The sequence below is a fragment of the Sceloporus undulatus genome, chromosome 6, assembly GCF_019175285.1.
Source record: "Sceloporus undulatus isolate JIND9_A2432 ecotype Alabama chromosome 6, SceUnd_v1.1, whole genome shotgun sequence".
Classification (NCBI taxonomy): domain Eukaryota; kingdom Metazoa; phylum Chordata; class Lepidosauria; order Squamata; family Phrynosomatidae; genus Sceloporus; species Sceloporus undulatus.
The window spans coordinates 109,068,982-109,085,096 of NC_056527.1; the positions used below are offsets into that span (position 1 = coordinate 109,068,982).

At 46.2% G+C, this 16,115-nt stretch overlaps 1 protein-coding gene across 8 annotated transcripts; it reads left to right on the top strand.

The window, feature by feature from the left end:
* The first annotated feature begins 1,169 nt into the window (after positions 1–1,169).
* Positions 1,170–15,721, top strand: PRR14 (proline rich 14). Of its 8 annotated transcripts, none has more exons than XM_042475887.1 (13): positions 1,177–1,211; positions 3,048–3,149; positions 4,656–4,847; positions 4,976–5,243; positions 6,814–6,944; positions 7,048–7,282; positions 7,410–7,459; positions 7,868–7,959; positions 10,341–11,061; positions 11,685–11,799; positions 11,959–12,065; positions 13,018–13,089; positions 14,446–15,721. In XM_042475887.1, exons 3-13 carry the CDS (start codon positions 4,750–4,752, stop codon positions 14,687–14,689), a joined length of 2,133 nt encoding a protein of 710 aa, XP_042331821.1. In that variant the 5' UTR covers positions 1,177–1,211; positions 3,048–3,149; positions 4,656–4,749; the 3' UTR covers positions 14,690–15,721. The 8 variants fall into 8 exon arrangements, with proteins under 8 accessions (XP_042331825.1, XP_042331821.1, XP_042331824.1 ...); XM_042475888.1 differs by lacking the exon at positions 1,177–1,211 and adding an exon at positions 1,310–1,360; XM_042475885.1 differs by lacking the exon at positions 1,177–1,211 and adding an exon at positions 1,331–1,360 and having other exon boundaries at positions 3,048–3,119.
* The last annotated feature ends 394 nt before the right edge of the window (positions 15,722–16,115 follow it).

A 16,115-nucleotide genomic window follows, 5' to 3' on the forward strand; every position in this document is an offset into this window, starting at 1 on the left:
CTACACTTCACAGAATTCCATAGCACTGAGCCATGGCAGTTTAAGGCTGCATCCGCACTGGAGAAATAAACCAGTTTGACACTGCTTGAGCTGCCACGGCTCCATGCCGTGGAATTCTGGGGATGGTAGTTTATTGTTGTGTGACACAATAAACTACCATCCCCAGAATTCCACAGTATGGAGCTCTGCTAGTTCAACTGGTGTCAAACCAGGTTATTTCTCCAGTGTGGATGAAGCTTAAGTGGCGTCAAAACACAATGCAGAAATAATCTGGTTTGACACTGCTTTAACTGCCATGGCTCAGTGCTATGAAATTCTGGAAACTGTAGCTTGTTGTGGCAAAAGAGCTCATGTAGAATTGAGCCATGGCAGCTAGAGCAGTGTCAAACTGGGTTATTTCTACAGTGCGGCAGAAGGAGCCATCTCATGGGGGGGTCGAAGGCTGCATCCGCACTGCAGAAACAATCTGGTTTGAAACTGCTTTAACCGTTGCAGCTCAATGCTGTGAGGTTCTAGGAACTGCAGTTTGTTGTGGCACCAGAGCTCTGCTCTGCAGCACTGAGGCCCAAAAACACACTCAAGAAATAATCCAGTTTGAGACCACTTTAACTGCCCGAGTGCTAGGGAATCCTGAGAATTGTAGCATATTGTGGCACCAGAGCTCTCTGACAGAGGTCAAATGTCTCACAAAACTACAGTTCCCAGAATTCCTTAGCACTGAGCCAGGGCTGTTAAAGCGGTCTCAAAGTGGGTTTATTATTTCTGCAGTGTGGATGGAACCTGAGCTGTGGCAGTTAAAACTGGTGGGTTATTTGTTCTGCTCTGGTGCCACAACAAACTAATAACCCTGTTTGGCACAGCTTTAACCCTTTTCTGGCTCAAGGCTATGGAATTCTGGGAGTTGGAGTTTGTTGTGGGGTCCAGAGCGGAGCGGGGTCCAACTCCCAGAATTCCATAGCCTTGAGCCAGAAAGCGGTTCATTACTGCAGCATGGCAGGAGCCGAAGTGAACTGGTCGGCGGTTAGCCTCAAACTGAGGGCGACAGTTGAAGTGGAGCCCTCGCTCGACCCTCGGGAAAGCAAGACGCGCGCTGATTGGTCGCGAGAGAAAGCAAGCCGCGTTCCTATTGGACGGGCTCGGTCACGAGAGGCCTCGCGGGGTTAGTCAGGGAAGGGCAGCGAGTGGAGGAGGAGGAGGAAGGAGAGGGAGCGGTGAGTTGGGAAAAGGGGGGGCACCTAACTTGGGGGGTTGTTTTTCAAATGTTAGCGTTCCCGTGTTTTATTGCGGGTCCGGAGGGGGGGGGGGTGGGGGGGGGTTATTAGTTTGTGGATGAAGCCCCCCGAGGAAGCAGGGATCGAAGGTGAGTTCTCAGGGTCCAAGGCAATGGATCTGGGTCAAGAGTCTTGGCAGAGGGATCTGAGGAAGATGGGGGAGATGGGAGCATGGTCAGAGACTTGGAGGGGGGGATGGACAGTTGTGGGGTGCTGAGGAACAAGGCAAGTGGATCTAGGTAGTCTTAGCAGAGGTGAAGGATGTGGGGAAGATAGGGGGAGGTTGGAGGGCATTCAGAGAGGGAGGTTTGGGGGGGGGGGGGTTTTTTTGGGGGGGGGGGGATGGAGACCATACTCCTGGAAGAAAACTCTGCCCCAGTTGTGGGTTGATGAGCAGAACTATTGGGTCAGGGATGAGAATAAGCCAGTGGATCTGGGTAAAGGCTCTTGGCAGAGGTAAAAGATCTGGGAAGATGGGGGGAGACATGTGGGGGAGGTTTTATGGGGGGGGGATGGAGACCATGCTACTAACAGAAAACTCTGCCCCAGTTCTGGAGCGCTGAGGAGAACCATTAAGGAGCCCCAGAGCATGGAAAGATGGCTAAGGAAGGACCACTGAGCTGTCTGTAATTTTCCTGCACCTTTGCGCTGGAATCCTTTCTGTTTGCGCTGCCTAGAGCATCAATGCGCCAGTGCAGTGTCCTGGCTTGGCCATGTAAACTCACTGGGTGGCAAGTCACGTTCTCTCAGCCTCGGAGGATGGCACTGGGAAGCCCTCTGCGAATAAACTTGCCAAGAAAGCCCCAGGATAGATTGAGCATCGGGTCACCATAATTTGGAAATAACTGGAAGGCACACAACAACAGTTTCAATAAAAGCATTGGAAGCAGAAGAATCTGGGATAGATTTCTGGGTTGCGTGTAGCTCTGGTTTATAACTCCTTCCTCCCACTCCATATGTCCAGCATGCTTAGCTTGCATTAGGACTTTAGAGGATGGAAAAGTTATCTTCTTGTACAAAATATCATCAAATCCCCCAGTCCCCATCCTGGCTCTGGGAAAGGAAGAGTTGTAGCTGAAGGGGAAGCGTAGGCAGAGAGAGGTATCAAGCAACAGGTTGGCAGGAGCTGTTTGTATAGCAAGGGGATATCCATAGCAAAATGCCTTGGGTGGGAGTCCAAGGCCAGGAAACGAGGTTTTAAAAATGATTGGAAGAGAAAGTGTTTGGATGGGAAAGATTAAAGGATTTATACTGAGAAGGAAATAGCTGTTTTGTTTTCGGTCTGTGTAGGGTGAGTCTTGATAGAGAAAGTGTGGGTTGAGACAGCCTAGTATTCATGGCCCTGACACCTACTTTCTGCCCAGCCTCTTGTTTGTTTCTACTAACTTCTGCTTGGCATGACTCACTAGTTCATGTCGTCATTGCTCTCATGTGGCATCACTCAGCCAACACTGTCCTCCTTTTCATGGCATTTTTCAGCATCTTAACAGCTGTACATTTTGAATAGCCCATAACGTATGGGTGAGGAACTTATGCCCCTTCAGATGTTGGACTCCAGTTCCCATCATCCTTGACAATTGGTTGTGTTGGCTGGAGGTGATGGGTATCGGAGTGTGGAGAAGACGTTTGTCAGGCTGATATTCACATCCCCTAAAAAAAAGTGGGTTGGATGAAGGTGGTATCTCCACTGTGATTTTTAAATATTTGTCAAGCTTTTGTTTTTGGCAGCCTGGCACACTAATTTGTGGTTTCCCATATCTTCTGATTTGATCACAGAATTTGCATGTCCCTCATCTATCTACATTTGGCAAATGACAAGTCTACTTTTGCACATTTCTCTGGACTGAGGTATCTATGGAAACAGTTCCCAGGCTCATGGTAGGAAGCTTTTCCACTGCTATCGGAACTTCTAGCCTGGCTGTTCTGGCAAGTCCCTGTGGGAGGGAGGGCAGGTTTGGATTGTCGCTAACATGCTATTTCTACATCTCTTAATGAATTACAGTATAATGACCTTCTCAAAGGGGAAAAATAATTAGCCCCTTGCTTGGCTCTGTATCTTTTTCAGTAGTATTGGAAGAATACATGCTTGAGGTGGTGAATCTTTCAAAGATAGGGGTGGCATTCACAAAACTTTGAAAAGTTACATTTTTTGGACCACAGCTCATTCAGAAGGGTAACAAGTTTAAGCCCTGTAACATGCCCTGTAGAACACGTTGTTGTTGTTTAAACTGTGGGCTTCTGAATGGAATGGGATGTATTAGATGGTTCTTAGGATTCCTTTCACTTCTACAATTCTCTGATTTTAATCTCCAGTGCTCAAGTCCCACCGAATACAGGGCAGCTTACTTTGGAATAGATGTGTGTACGATTGCATTGTAATTTTTATTTTATTTTTTAATTTTGGTTTAGTCATACATGTAAACTCCTTCCCCTGCTTTATAATCATTTATGAAATCAGGATTGAGTAGATGGAGGTGGTGGAATGTATTTTAGATGGATGCATTTTTACTCCATGGTGAACTTGTGCGGGAGACACAACTAAATCTGTGAACCACAGGGCAGTGCTCATGTAATCCTGGTATGTTCTAAAGTAGTGCTATTCAAAATATTAGTCCATGGGTTGGTGCCAGTCCACAAGCCATTGGCTGCCAGTTCCTGGTGAGTATCCAAGAAAGAAAGAAACAATTGTAGCCTATGGGCACAGATGTTGATCATTAGCAGACTGGGGGAAGAACTGCTGGTCCCCTGCATCACATTGCTTGAGAAGTACAGTACTGCTCTAAAGGTCCTTTCCAGAGGGGTTTCTCTGGTACCCAAATTGCATTTGTTTTGATCCCAGGTGAATACCATTTAATTTGCTGATGTCTTAAAATAACTGCAGTATTTTCAGTATTGGTTTAGTACTGTAATGTTTATTCCCTTTGCTATTTAGAGCTTTTTTGAATTTTAACATATTTAACCTTTTTTGGTAATTGCCCAGAAAAAAATTAATACAAGCAGGGGTGGGAAACATGTAGCCCTCCAGATATTCATTGACTGCAACTTGATTGAATGTGCTGGCTAAAGCTGCTGTGAGTTGCATTCTGGTAACAACTGGAGGGCCCTATGATTCCTCTTGTTGTTGCCAACATGTGCCTTCAAGTCATTTCCAACTTATGACTACTCTACCCTACCCTATCACAGGTTTTTCTGAGGCTGAGAGTGTGTGATTTGCTCAAGGTCACCCAGAGGGTTTCCAGGTCAAATGCGAAATTGAACCCTGGTCTTCAGAGTTCTAGCCCAATGCTCAGACCATTACACCACACTGGCTTCCACACATATGATTCTTGGCCTTGATATAAATGCCTGCAAATGAACCAGTGCATCTTCTTTCCTCTGATGCAGAGAGGTGAGGAATGAGAACTTGTTGGGCCATCCCAGGCCGGCCGCCAAATTCCTGGCCCTGAGGAGGTGGGAGACCTGTCTTCTGAGGCCTGCCATGGAATGCTCACTGCTTGAAGGAACGTCACAGGGGGGAACGCATCCACTGTGTGCCTTTGAGAGGCATGTCAGGCGGCGAAAAATCCTCATATACAGGTGAGAGGAGAGTGCTGGAGGATGGGGAGAAAAGAGTGTTCTCCTTTCTGGAAAATCAAGCAGGAGTGGGGGGAAGGAAAATTGTGTTGCTGTCTTGTGACTCCCTTTGTGTCATCTTACAATTTTAGGCCTGCTCCTGAGGAGCATGGATCCCCCACCCTGCAGGAGAAACATCTTGAGATAGGTGGAACATCTCTCCTCCCTTGTGGGGCTGCAGGGTGGTCACCCAGTAAGAGGCAACGGCTTCAGAAGGGCTCACCCCCAATGGCAAAAAGGAATGAAAGTCCTTTCTGTGGGGCAGGAGAGAGCTTGTGGCGTGTGGCATCTCCCATGGAGAAGAAGCAACGGAGGGTGCTGGCGGTTGACCTGGAAGATCTTTCTATCACCAAAGTGCCTGTGAGGATGCCATAACAGGGGCGGGCACCTAGGGTAGTGGGTGTGGATGTGTGAGGCTGTGTTCAAGCTGCTTTTGAGGTAGGAGAACCGATTAAATAGGGTTCAAAAAAGGAAATGCTAAGCTCCCTGTTGGAGGTACTGTACTCTGTTGCCTCTTCACCAGAGCTTGGATTTTTATTAGAAAAATCAAACAGATTAGTATGGCTTGGGGCAGGGAATAAAATACCTGTCGTTCTCATTAATAATTTTTTAAAAACTTATATTACTTAACATTGCTTTTTTATAAACCCCAAACCCCTTTAAAATACAAAACCTCCTTAAAAATACCCCAGATTTACTCAAAATAATATTAAAATATAACAAGTAAACATTGTCCCCAAAGGCAACAAGTGAAAATGTAAATACTGTCATCCTCCAAAGTAATATGTTGCAGGTAACATCATTACTTGTAACACATTATTTATAAGTTCTGTCTCATCAGAGTATATCCCCCTTCTCACTCGGCAGAAATCTTGTTTGGATATTCCTGTGTGGGCTTTGACTTTTAAAGCTTCTCACAGACTAAGCTCCAAAACACACTGCAGAAATCATCCAGTTTGAGACTGCTTTAACTGTCCTGGCTCAATGCTAGGGAATTTTGGGAATTGTGAGATCTTTAGCCTCCTCTGTCAGAGAGCTCTGTGAAAAAATAAACTACAGTTCCCAGCATTCCCTAGTATTGAACCAGGATAGTTAAAGCAGTCTCAAACTAGATTATTTCTGCAGTATGGTTTTAGATCTAAGATTATGGCACCTGGATGACTGCCTATCTTGACAAGATCTTAAACCCAGATGGTGCTTCCTCTATCTTTGGTGTATTGGGTAACTGTCAGAGGAAGACTTTCTGAGTGTTGGCATTCCAATTGTGGAATGTGGTGTCTTACAAATGCCTTACTTTCCCTGCTTCTTGTATCTTTTTTGCACCAGACAAAGACCTTTCTATTTTTCTGAGCTTTAGTGAGTGCAGTTTGAATCCTGTTGACATATTTGTTATTTTTATATATTCTTTGGCCTTTACTTGATGTTATTTTCTTATATTTTCATTTTAATTGTCCTATTATTATTATTATTATTATTATTATTATTATTATTAAACTTTATTTGTGAAGCGCTGTAGATTCATACAATCATAGAATCAAATCCCCTTGAGGATATGATTTTTATTCTGCCCTATTTCTGTTCAAATTCCCTTGAGAATATGATTGGGATGGCCATAACAATAAATAAATAATCTCATCCTTTAAGAAAGGTGCCTTTAATACAATTAGAAATGAACCAGTTGCCCAATTTTCCCACTGTGCGTAGCAGTACCTATGATGTTTGGCAAGACCGAATGAGGAGATTTGTACCCAACGGTATAAAGTGCTCTCTTGCATGGTTGGAATGGAATCAAAGCAACTGGATTAAGTACCAATATTGTTCCCATGATAGATTGTTGTGTAAGCAGGTTTATGGAAGGAGTCGAAGAGAAAACCTCTGAATCTATTTGTTTACATTGCTTCTAACTTGACTTGTATCTCTCTTTCTCCAGGGGGATCCACAAAGGTGCTCATCTCTACGAGGACTTGCCATATCACCCTGCATAAATTCCTGCCAGCCAGTGATCACGAAGGCAGATGGAGCTTCTTGTTCAACAAAGGGTCAGAGTAGTACCACATGCAGGTGAGCAGTGGTGGTTCATGAAACTGGAGAGGTGGTGGTGGCTGTGGGCATAAGCATCTCACCTGAAGCTTTCTGTCCTTCTTGCTGCCTTCCCTGTGTGCAGTTCAACTTCACCTAAGAGAAATTCAACTTCCCCTAAGGGGGCCTCCCTATCCCACGAGGAGCCTCAGGAGAACTGGAGCCATGTGTGCCGGCAGCTGTGGGACCAGAGGCAGTCTCCTTCGTGCCGTGAGACAGAGCGCCTGCAAGTCAAGCGGCAGCGTCTGCAGAATGGATTTTCCCCAGTCAGCAAGACAGAAGCCATCAGTATGGAGGGCTCTTCTTTGAGCCGAGCCCTGGTGAGTTGGTGAGGAGAGACAACTGTGGAAATGCCAAGGGGGAGGCACTTGGCAAAACCTTACTAAGGGAGTCGGAGGGTAATGTCTTGGTCCACCTTTCAGTTCAGAAATCTTTTCTCGCTGGCAGGATGCCGGCGCTGGCATGGAGCAGCTGGAGACCTCCCCACCCCCCTGTCGGTGAGTGCTTCGCCCACAAAACCAACCAAGGTGTGGAATTGGCTGTGCTTCCCTCTCCCCTCCAACCTTCAAGAGCCTGCTAGTTACACTGCAAGAAAGCTGACCAACTTTGAGGATTAGTTTCGAGGCCTCTACTGCCAGTCCAGAATTCCTTGGGAGATGAAGGGATATTTTTTTCATTGATAAAGGTGCCACCTTGGACACTGGGTGCCTCTGGAGCAGCCTTCCTGAATTTGGGACGCCTGAGGTGTGTTGGCCTTCAGTCTCCTCCCATTTTCACCCAGCCTAGCTAGGGAGTGATTGAAGTCCAATCCATCAGGAAGGCCCCAGGTTTTGTGAGGCTGCTTTTGAGCATCCTGAAGGGCCAAAGGCTGCCTATCACTTCTCAGTGTTTTTGTTCTCACTCAGGAGCGATCGGTGGATATTACATTGCCACTCACCTTCTTCACACACGGACAAGCCAACCCCTCCCGACCTGTGTGAAAACAGTCATCAGACAGGTGGGTGAGGCACATCTTTTACCCTTTCCTTCAGGGCAAGAGTGGTATTGCAAAGGGATACAAAAATCAGTGGGTCTGTGTAAATATTGACAGGGCCATTTCTTGTCCCACAGAGCTTAGAAATCACTTTACAAATTCTAGTTATGGAAGTGAATATCCCATACATGGCAGCATGTATTTAAAATATATGTACCTCCTCTTTCCCCCAGTTGTCATCTTTAAGGCAGCTTATAGACAATGTTGGTTTCCTGTCACAGTTTCTACATTGAGAGCCAGTGTGGCATACCGGTTTGAGTTTTGAACTGTGACTCTGGAGACCAGCTCGGCCATGAAACCCACTGGGTGACCTTGGGCAAGTCACACTCTCTTAGAGTCGGAGCAATGGCAAACCTCTGAAGAAACTTGCCAAGAAAACCTTGATATTTCACCTTAGGATCACTATAAGTTGGAAATTACTTGAAGGCACACCACAACAACACATGTAGGCCTTCCACTCAAAACAAATGGACTCCCATGCCCTACTTCTGATACTTGTGCTCCAGGGAGCCACTGACTCCTGGCCTTGCTTGTGTAGTCTCAATGTCACTAGCAGGAGGGGAAGCAGGGACGTAATGCTGCTGTTAGGTGGGAACTCTGTGGTTCTCCCCATGTTGTTGAATTGCACCTTCCAGCTGTCTTAGCCAGCATAATGAGGAATGATGAGAGATGCAGTTCAGTAACACCGGATACAGTTCCCACTCCTAGGCTAGGTGAACTCTAAACCTCTGGTTCTGGTTCCATTCTGCCAACAGTCTAGTAGATCTAGCCTGGAAACAGCATGTGTCACTTTGCGAATGTTGGTCTAAGGAGAGCAGTGCCGCTGTAAGGTGTATGTGGGCAGGAGAAATGGGATAGGGTAACAGAAGAGATTTCTCTTAAAAAAAGAGTTTTTATGGATCACTTAAAATAAAAAGGCAGACTGCAAAGCAACTTAGAGAAGGCTTGGGTGCTGGGCTAAAATTGCCCAGGGTGGGGAGAGAAAAGGGAGAACGATGATGGAGCAGCTGCAAAGAATGCTTCAGTGTGTTTAGTATAGGGGAAAGGGACAGAAACTAAGTAGTGGAAACTGGAAAGGAGAGATAATGGAGGGGGTGCGGGCTGTTATGATTGCATGCTTATCCTTCCTTCCAAGCTGTCAGAAAATATGTCAGTGGGAAAGGGAGCAATAGTCCTCTAAGTTGAGGTGAATCCAGAAAAGAAAGGTGTTCCCTGTATACAGTATGAGTTTATAGTAGGCAAGGATCTCTAAATGCTGAGGTGCAGAGTTGGGTTCTCAAAGCTATTTTTATTATCTTTGGCCATTTTATTGTGGTTTCACATCTTAGGTTTTTAATGTACTTGGAAATTGCTCAGAGAACATTAGCTGTTGGGTAGTCTTAAAATACTCAATAAAATGTGATTAAAATTCCATGCATCAGTCAGGCTCTATGTGTACAAGACTGCTGTCCCGCAAGCACATGGGGTCCAGAGCTCTCAAACGATGTCAGAAAAGCAAGCATCACCTAATGAGAAAACTAAAAGGAAGAATTTTGGGAAGGTGAATGTGTGTTCTTCTTAGCTGGTGGTACAGCCTAGCAAATTACTTTTTTTAGATTGCAGTTTTCAGTATCTGTCACCCAACATGGCCAAGAGTATTGGCCATGCTGGCTAGAGGATTCCAAACATACAGATTATGGACTGTGGCATTCATAACTTAATACGGTGACTATGGGGTTTCTGGAGTTATAGTAAAAGAATAACTTTTCCAAGTTATATTCCTAGATGGATGCTTGTTAGTAGTAAGTTTAAACAAAAGTAGTAAGTTAAAGGCCACACAAGAAGTCAGGGATCTGAACAACCAATTAGGAATGATACCTTGATAGAATTAACAAGCAAAATTGATTTGGCTTTGCCACCTCCGAAAGATCCTAACTCCACAGGACACAATTTTCCATTTTATTTGGAGCAGTAAATATACTCCCATCATTCTAGCATTACAGACAAAATATAGACTTGGAAGATAAAAGGCAATTTAAGAAAAAAAAATGGAGGTGATCTGGTGCTCTAACCACTGACAATGCCATCCATCATAAATGTTTTCAAGATGGGATGCTCTACAGTATAGGCAAGAAAGGAATGTCTAGTCATGGATACTTATCATATTTTAAAGCCCCCTTCCTCAAGCTGAGGACCTCTAGATTTGTTGGACTAAGTGTCCATCACCTAAGCCACCTCAGCTGCAGATCATGGAAGAAGAAATCTAACACTTTTGGAAGACTCCAGCTTGATGGAGGCTGTTGAGCTGAAATAACTATCCATTCCTTTGCCCCACCACCAATGACATTCCTTATCTCTCCCATCAGATGTGTCATCGGAAGCAGCCAAAGCTCCTTCTTCCTGGCCTCCTTCCACTTCGACTTTCTTGCGTCCTTCAGTGGTCCCACGTTTCCAGCACTGGGGCCTGGCCCCTGTTTTCCAGAGTGTGCGTTCGAAACTGGAGGCTTTCACTGACATCTTCCTGAGCCCGTCCAAGCCTGCGCTTCCATCCACTGAGGGACCGCCTTCCTTGACGCTAGGCTCTCAGAAAAATGAGGACCAGGCAGCAGCCCAGCTGGGAACCCCACACAGAAGAGTCAACATTGAGGTGAAAATTGCCATCTCAGAACCTCATCCCCGGAAGAGAAGTTGCCACCAAGAAGAAGAGGAGGAGGAAGAGATGGGCAGCCTGGTGGTGAGTGGGCGCCCTCCTATCAGCCAGTGGCGCTTGAATGAAGGAGATCCAGCTCCTCAGCCCCGCCTTGGACGCAGCTACTCCTGCCCAGATTTCCCTGGGGCCCGATCCTGGCAAGACTCCCCAGTGGCCATTTCCCCATCCTCACAGCAGCGACAGCGCCGGCACACTGTCTGCAGTCTGGAAGTATCGCGAGAGCTGGGTCGTCCCACTCCACCCTGCCTACGAAAGGAGGTGTACCCATTCAGCACACCCCCTGCACGATTCCTGGCACATTCGGTCAGTGGTGATAGCTCCTCATATACTTCTCCTGTGCCTTCCTGCTGCCGGGATTCCGATCCAACTCTTTCCAGGTGAAGCTTCTCTCCTCATTACTTGTATTCCCTACCCTCCCTGCTGGGACCATAAATTTGTGGGACTGGAAATTCTTCGTAATTCTGAGTTCTTGTATTATATTTCCTGTGGCAGCCTTGTGTCTCCAGATGAGATTGGACTGCAACTCCCATTCTCTGTAACCGACATCCTTGAGCCAGTGTCAGGGATGGTGGGTGTTGCAGTATGACCTCACATGTGGATCTGGGGTTGGGAAATGTCACTCTCCAGGATCTTGAGCAGTAGGACTGCCAAAGGCCTTTTCCTGGGACCCGGTCCATGAGCCTAGCATTGCATTTGAATTCCCAGAAGTTTGTCTCTACATCAAGCATTTTTTATTACAGCTCTCAGAGTACTCCAGCCAGTCTGGGCAAAAGTAATTTTTCCAAGCTCTGTTCTGCAGAAGGAAGTCCTCCACTTTTTCCATGGTACTTCACAACTCCCATGATGTCTTGCACCCTCAATGCTAGATGCCCCTGCCTGATTCATTTGTTTCTCTTAACTCCCTCCCTCCCCTTCACTGGGCTGAACAATTCAGGCTTGGGAACATCTAGGACTCACTTCTGTTGGTGTGTTTGGTTTTTTCCTCCCTCTGTCCTCATAGGAACCTCTCCACCTCCCCTGATGGTGGACAAAGAGTGCCTGGGGTTGGCCTGGGCCTGGGTGACTCCGAGTTGGTCACATCAGAGCAGATGATACTTGCAGAGGATGAGTTGAAGGTCAGTTGCTGCTTGATCCAGGGACCTACCCTAGGAGGTGCTGTGCTGTGAGGAAAGGGTGGCTGTGGAACTCTGGTTCTCTTCTCTTTGCAGGGTTCTTGTCTTTGTTTTACTCTTGTGCTCTCTCACAGTCTTCCTTGATCTTTCTGAAATGTGCAGGTCTCACAGGACAACACCACAGGGAAGGTATCCTGCATAAGGATTCGCAAGACGCCAGCCAGGCAGCAAGCAAATCTCACTCCAATGGGGCTTCCCCGGCCTGTCAGGTGAAGTTAGGATGTAATGATAATTTTTTTCATTTTAAAAGGTGAGGTAGGAGATTTCAGGGAGTTGGGAAACATACGATTAATGTTCTTCACTGCCTGGAGGTGAAACGTCTGTGCACGAGACTATGGTCAGTGCCTTTTGGGGGTAGATGAATGCACTGAGGGGGGGCGAGCAACTTTTGTCCCTCCAGATCATGGTGGATTACAGCTCTCAGAATCACTCAATATTGGTTATATTGGTTGGGGTTTATGGTTGTGGCAGTCCAACAGCATCTGGAAAGCTTGAAGATGACATCGATGGGGTGCATATAGAATAGAATAGAATCTTAAGGGCTAGGGCTGCCCTTTAATGTCAAGATTTGTTCATTGTCTGGTTTTAATTTTCGTTGAACCAATCTAGGATATCTTTGACTGGGAAACATTTGGACACTCTAGCTCAGTGATTTTCAACTTTAGGTCTTCCATAGATTTTTGAATTTCAGCTCTCAATCCTTGACCATTGGCCATGCTAGTTGTGGCTTTTGGGATTGGAAGTCCAAGCCCTGGAGGACCATAGCTTGAGGAACACTGCTCTTGCTGACAGGTTAAAGATAAATTTCCTGACATGCCCTGGAGAATGTGGGGCTAAAGAAGGGAAAAGAGGCTGGAACCAGGACTCCTGTGGTGTCAGGAGTATGTTGTCCCACTCAAACCTGATGGTAGTCTAGATTAACTGGCATTGGTGTACAATCTTAAGAAACTATTTGCTGGTTTTTATTTAAAAAATATGAGCTAGAGGTTAACAGGCAAACCACAATCCATTGTGTGGACAATACCTATTAGGGCTCAGCAGGCCTGACTGGCTCTTTCTCCCCACCATCCCACCTCCACACCCCACCAGGAAAAAAAAGCAATTTCAGTCACTGGCATTGACATCCTTGCATAATGAATGTCCTCCTTTTTCCTTTCTCAGGCTGAACAAGAAGGAGTTCAGTCTGGAAGAGATCTACACAAACAAGAACTACCGCACCCCTACAGAGAAAAGGTGAGCATAAGAAGCATTACTGTGTGCTTGCTCTCCCTTGCTTCATCATTTTGGGTTGGGAATTCCCAATTTTGTTTTCAGTGCTTGCAAGCAATGAATGCGACCTCCTGTGATCTGAATATATTTATGAATGTGCTTACAGTAGGGAGCAGGGAAGAAATTCATGAGGCAGTCAGGCTACACAGATACAGGGCATAGAAAGTAGTTGTACAATCTTCCTCTTGTTTTTGAGCCTCTACAGTCTAGGAAAGTACAGGCCAGTGTGATCTTCAGAGAATAATTATTTTGGAAAAATAGTCTGAAAAGGGGAATACAGCATCTTCCATGAAACTAATGTAGAAATTATTTTACTTTCAATTGAGTCACACATGCAGATGAACTGTGGACATCTAGTATTACAGGGAGGACTATGGCATTTTTGTGATCTTTGATATTCTTTTCTTGTTCATGGTCACAGCTGTGCTTTCTGTTACTTGACACATGTGCTAATTGCTGCTTCAAATTTTAGTTGGTAAACCAGGATTCTAGTTCTCAGTACTGATGGGCCAAATAATATCCAGCCATTAATGCTGAAGGTGCTGAATAACAAATTAGCTTTGGAAAGGGAGTTGTCTTACTATAAAGGTGCTTTGATCTTTTTCTTTGTTCCTCATTCCTGCCACATTCCTTGCCTCTTTAGTGCTTGGGTTTTACTTGTGGCATCTTAGAAGTTGTCAAGATCATCAGATTTCAATCAGAAACCATTAATTACCCCAGGTGTGGGCATCAGTGGCCCTTCAGCTGTTTTCAGACGGTTGTTGTTGTGTCTTCACTTTGTTCCTAATTCATGGCGACCCTAAGGTGACCCTATCATGGGATTTTCTTGGCAAGATTTATTCAGAGGAGGTTTGCTATTACCTTCCTCTGAGGCTCAGAGAGTGTGAGTTCCCAAACTATCTCAGTGGGTTTCCATTTCTGAGTCAGAATTAAAATCCTGATCTCCTTGTCTAACTCTCAAACTGCAACACCAAGTTGGCTTTCTGTTGTCTAAAAACTCTAAACTATTTTCAGACTACAGTCCCCATAATCTATTTTACCATTGCCTAGGCTGGAGAGGGACACTGGGAGCTTTAATACAAAAACATCAGAAGGGTACTAGTTGTCAACCCAACCTTACATCCAGAATATACTACAAAAACTGGTGAGGTTAGCATTCATATTGTTTCTTCCATATACAAAGTTTGGGAATATATGTTTGTATGCAAACTCATCATTTCCTGAACTACCTCCTCCTACTTGTCAAGCCAAGCCTGACCCTGATGTTGGCAGTCCCTTCTTTTCCACATGATGCCAACCTTTTGCTCTCTCTCCCCACAGGTCATTTGAAACCATCTTTGAGGTGCCATTGGAGCGCAACGGGGCCCTCATCTTTACCAGTCAGCGCAAGTTGAAGCGGGCTGTGGAGTTTCGAGAAGGTGGCCTTCCCCGCAAGCAGCGCAAAGCCCGCACTCGAGGGGGGCGCAAGGCTGGAGGACGGCGGGCTCAGCCACAGCCTCCTGAGCTGGAGGAGCGGCTGCGGCAGCGGCTGGCTGAGCTGGATGCCCTGTTTGAGGACGAATAAGAGCAGAACTAACTAGGGGAAGGGGGTGATGGCCTTGGAAGCTCTTGCTTTCCTCTCCCTCGTCTCCCCAGTGAAACACCTCTTCCCAGAGGGCTGTTCGTTTTTTAAACCACCAACCCACCATTTTACCACTCCAGGCTTCTCCTGTGGTTTTCTGTATTCCCCATTTTCCCAGACAAATTGATCTCTGGTGACTGTGGCCACCACTTTCTCCTCCTCTGCTTAGGTAGTGTTGCTAAGCCATGGAGGTGGTTCCTTTGAAAATGCCATCTGGACACTTGCCATGCTGCCTGTGCTGGCACCATGTCAGTTCCCTGTTGCTCAGTCCTTGAGCTCACAACCCAAGAGGAGGCATATTTATGATGCCCCAAAGTTGCCTGTTCTCTGTATTCCACTTCCTGCGCACAACCTGACCATCAGTGCCATATGCGAGGTATCGATCCAGTGCTCTCTGGTACTGTGCCATCCTCTAGAGACTTGGGCCATCAAGAGATGAGCCTAACTCTGTGAGAAGCAAGTCTCTCACATTTTGGGGCTGCCATCTTCACCAAAACAAAATAATGAGCGCGGAATGCACAAGCCCAAAGAAACGGACAGGACAAAAAAAAAAAGGGTCTGTTAGGAAGGAAGCGGCTGCATGCCTATTATGGGGCAAGAGATGATGTGCGGAAGAAGGTTAAACCTTGGAAACGTTACCCCTTTGGATTACATCTCCCAGAGTCCTCCAGGCCTCACGGTGGCCATGCTGGCTGGAGGGTTTTAGGCGCCGTAATCCAAAAGAAGAATGTTTTTAAACTCTGGGAGATGTGTCAAGAGGCTGGGTAAAAAGGCACGTTCCCTTGCGCTTTATTAAAACACTGGCAGTCTGTGAAGGAATAGCTGGAAGCACATCAGGTTTACATCCTCAGCGAGGGCTTGAGTATCCCAAGCTCCGGTCAGTTTGCTGGGACCGTTCTGTTAAGCATGAAGGGCGTTCGTTTGCGTTTTGTATTAATCTATATTTCTAATAAACTTTTCAGCTTGGGAAAAAAACTGGTGGGTTGTTTCTTGTTCATTCATCATCTTGGCGCTGCTTTAACTCTTTGTCTGACTCTTTGCTATGGAATTCTGGGAGTTGGAGTTTGTTGTCTGGGCCCACAACAAACTCCAACTCCCAGAATTCCACAGCAAAGAGCCAGACTACAAGTTAAAGCCGTGCCAAAACATGCTTTTTGAGTCCAAAATGGTGGTTCTTATGTTTCATGAGGCGCCGACTGACAGAACTCGGCCTTTCCATGTTGTCGCAAGTGTGACGTCACGGCGCCGTGACGTCACGCGGCCCTCTTGTTGTTATACAGCTGACGAAGCCGCTCAAAAATCCAAGAACAAGGGAGAGGCCGCCAGGGGGCGCTGCGTCATCGCCCCGCGGGGCTCCATGACATCATTG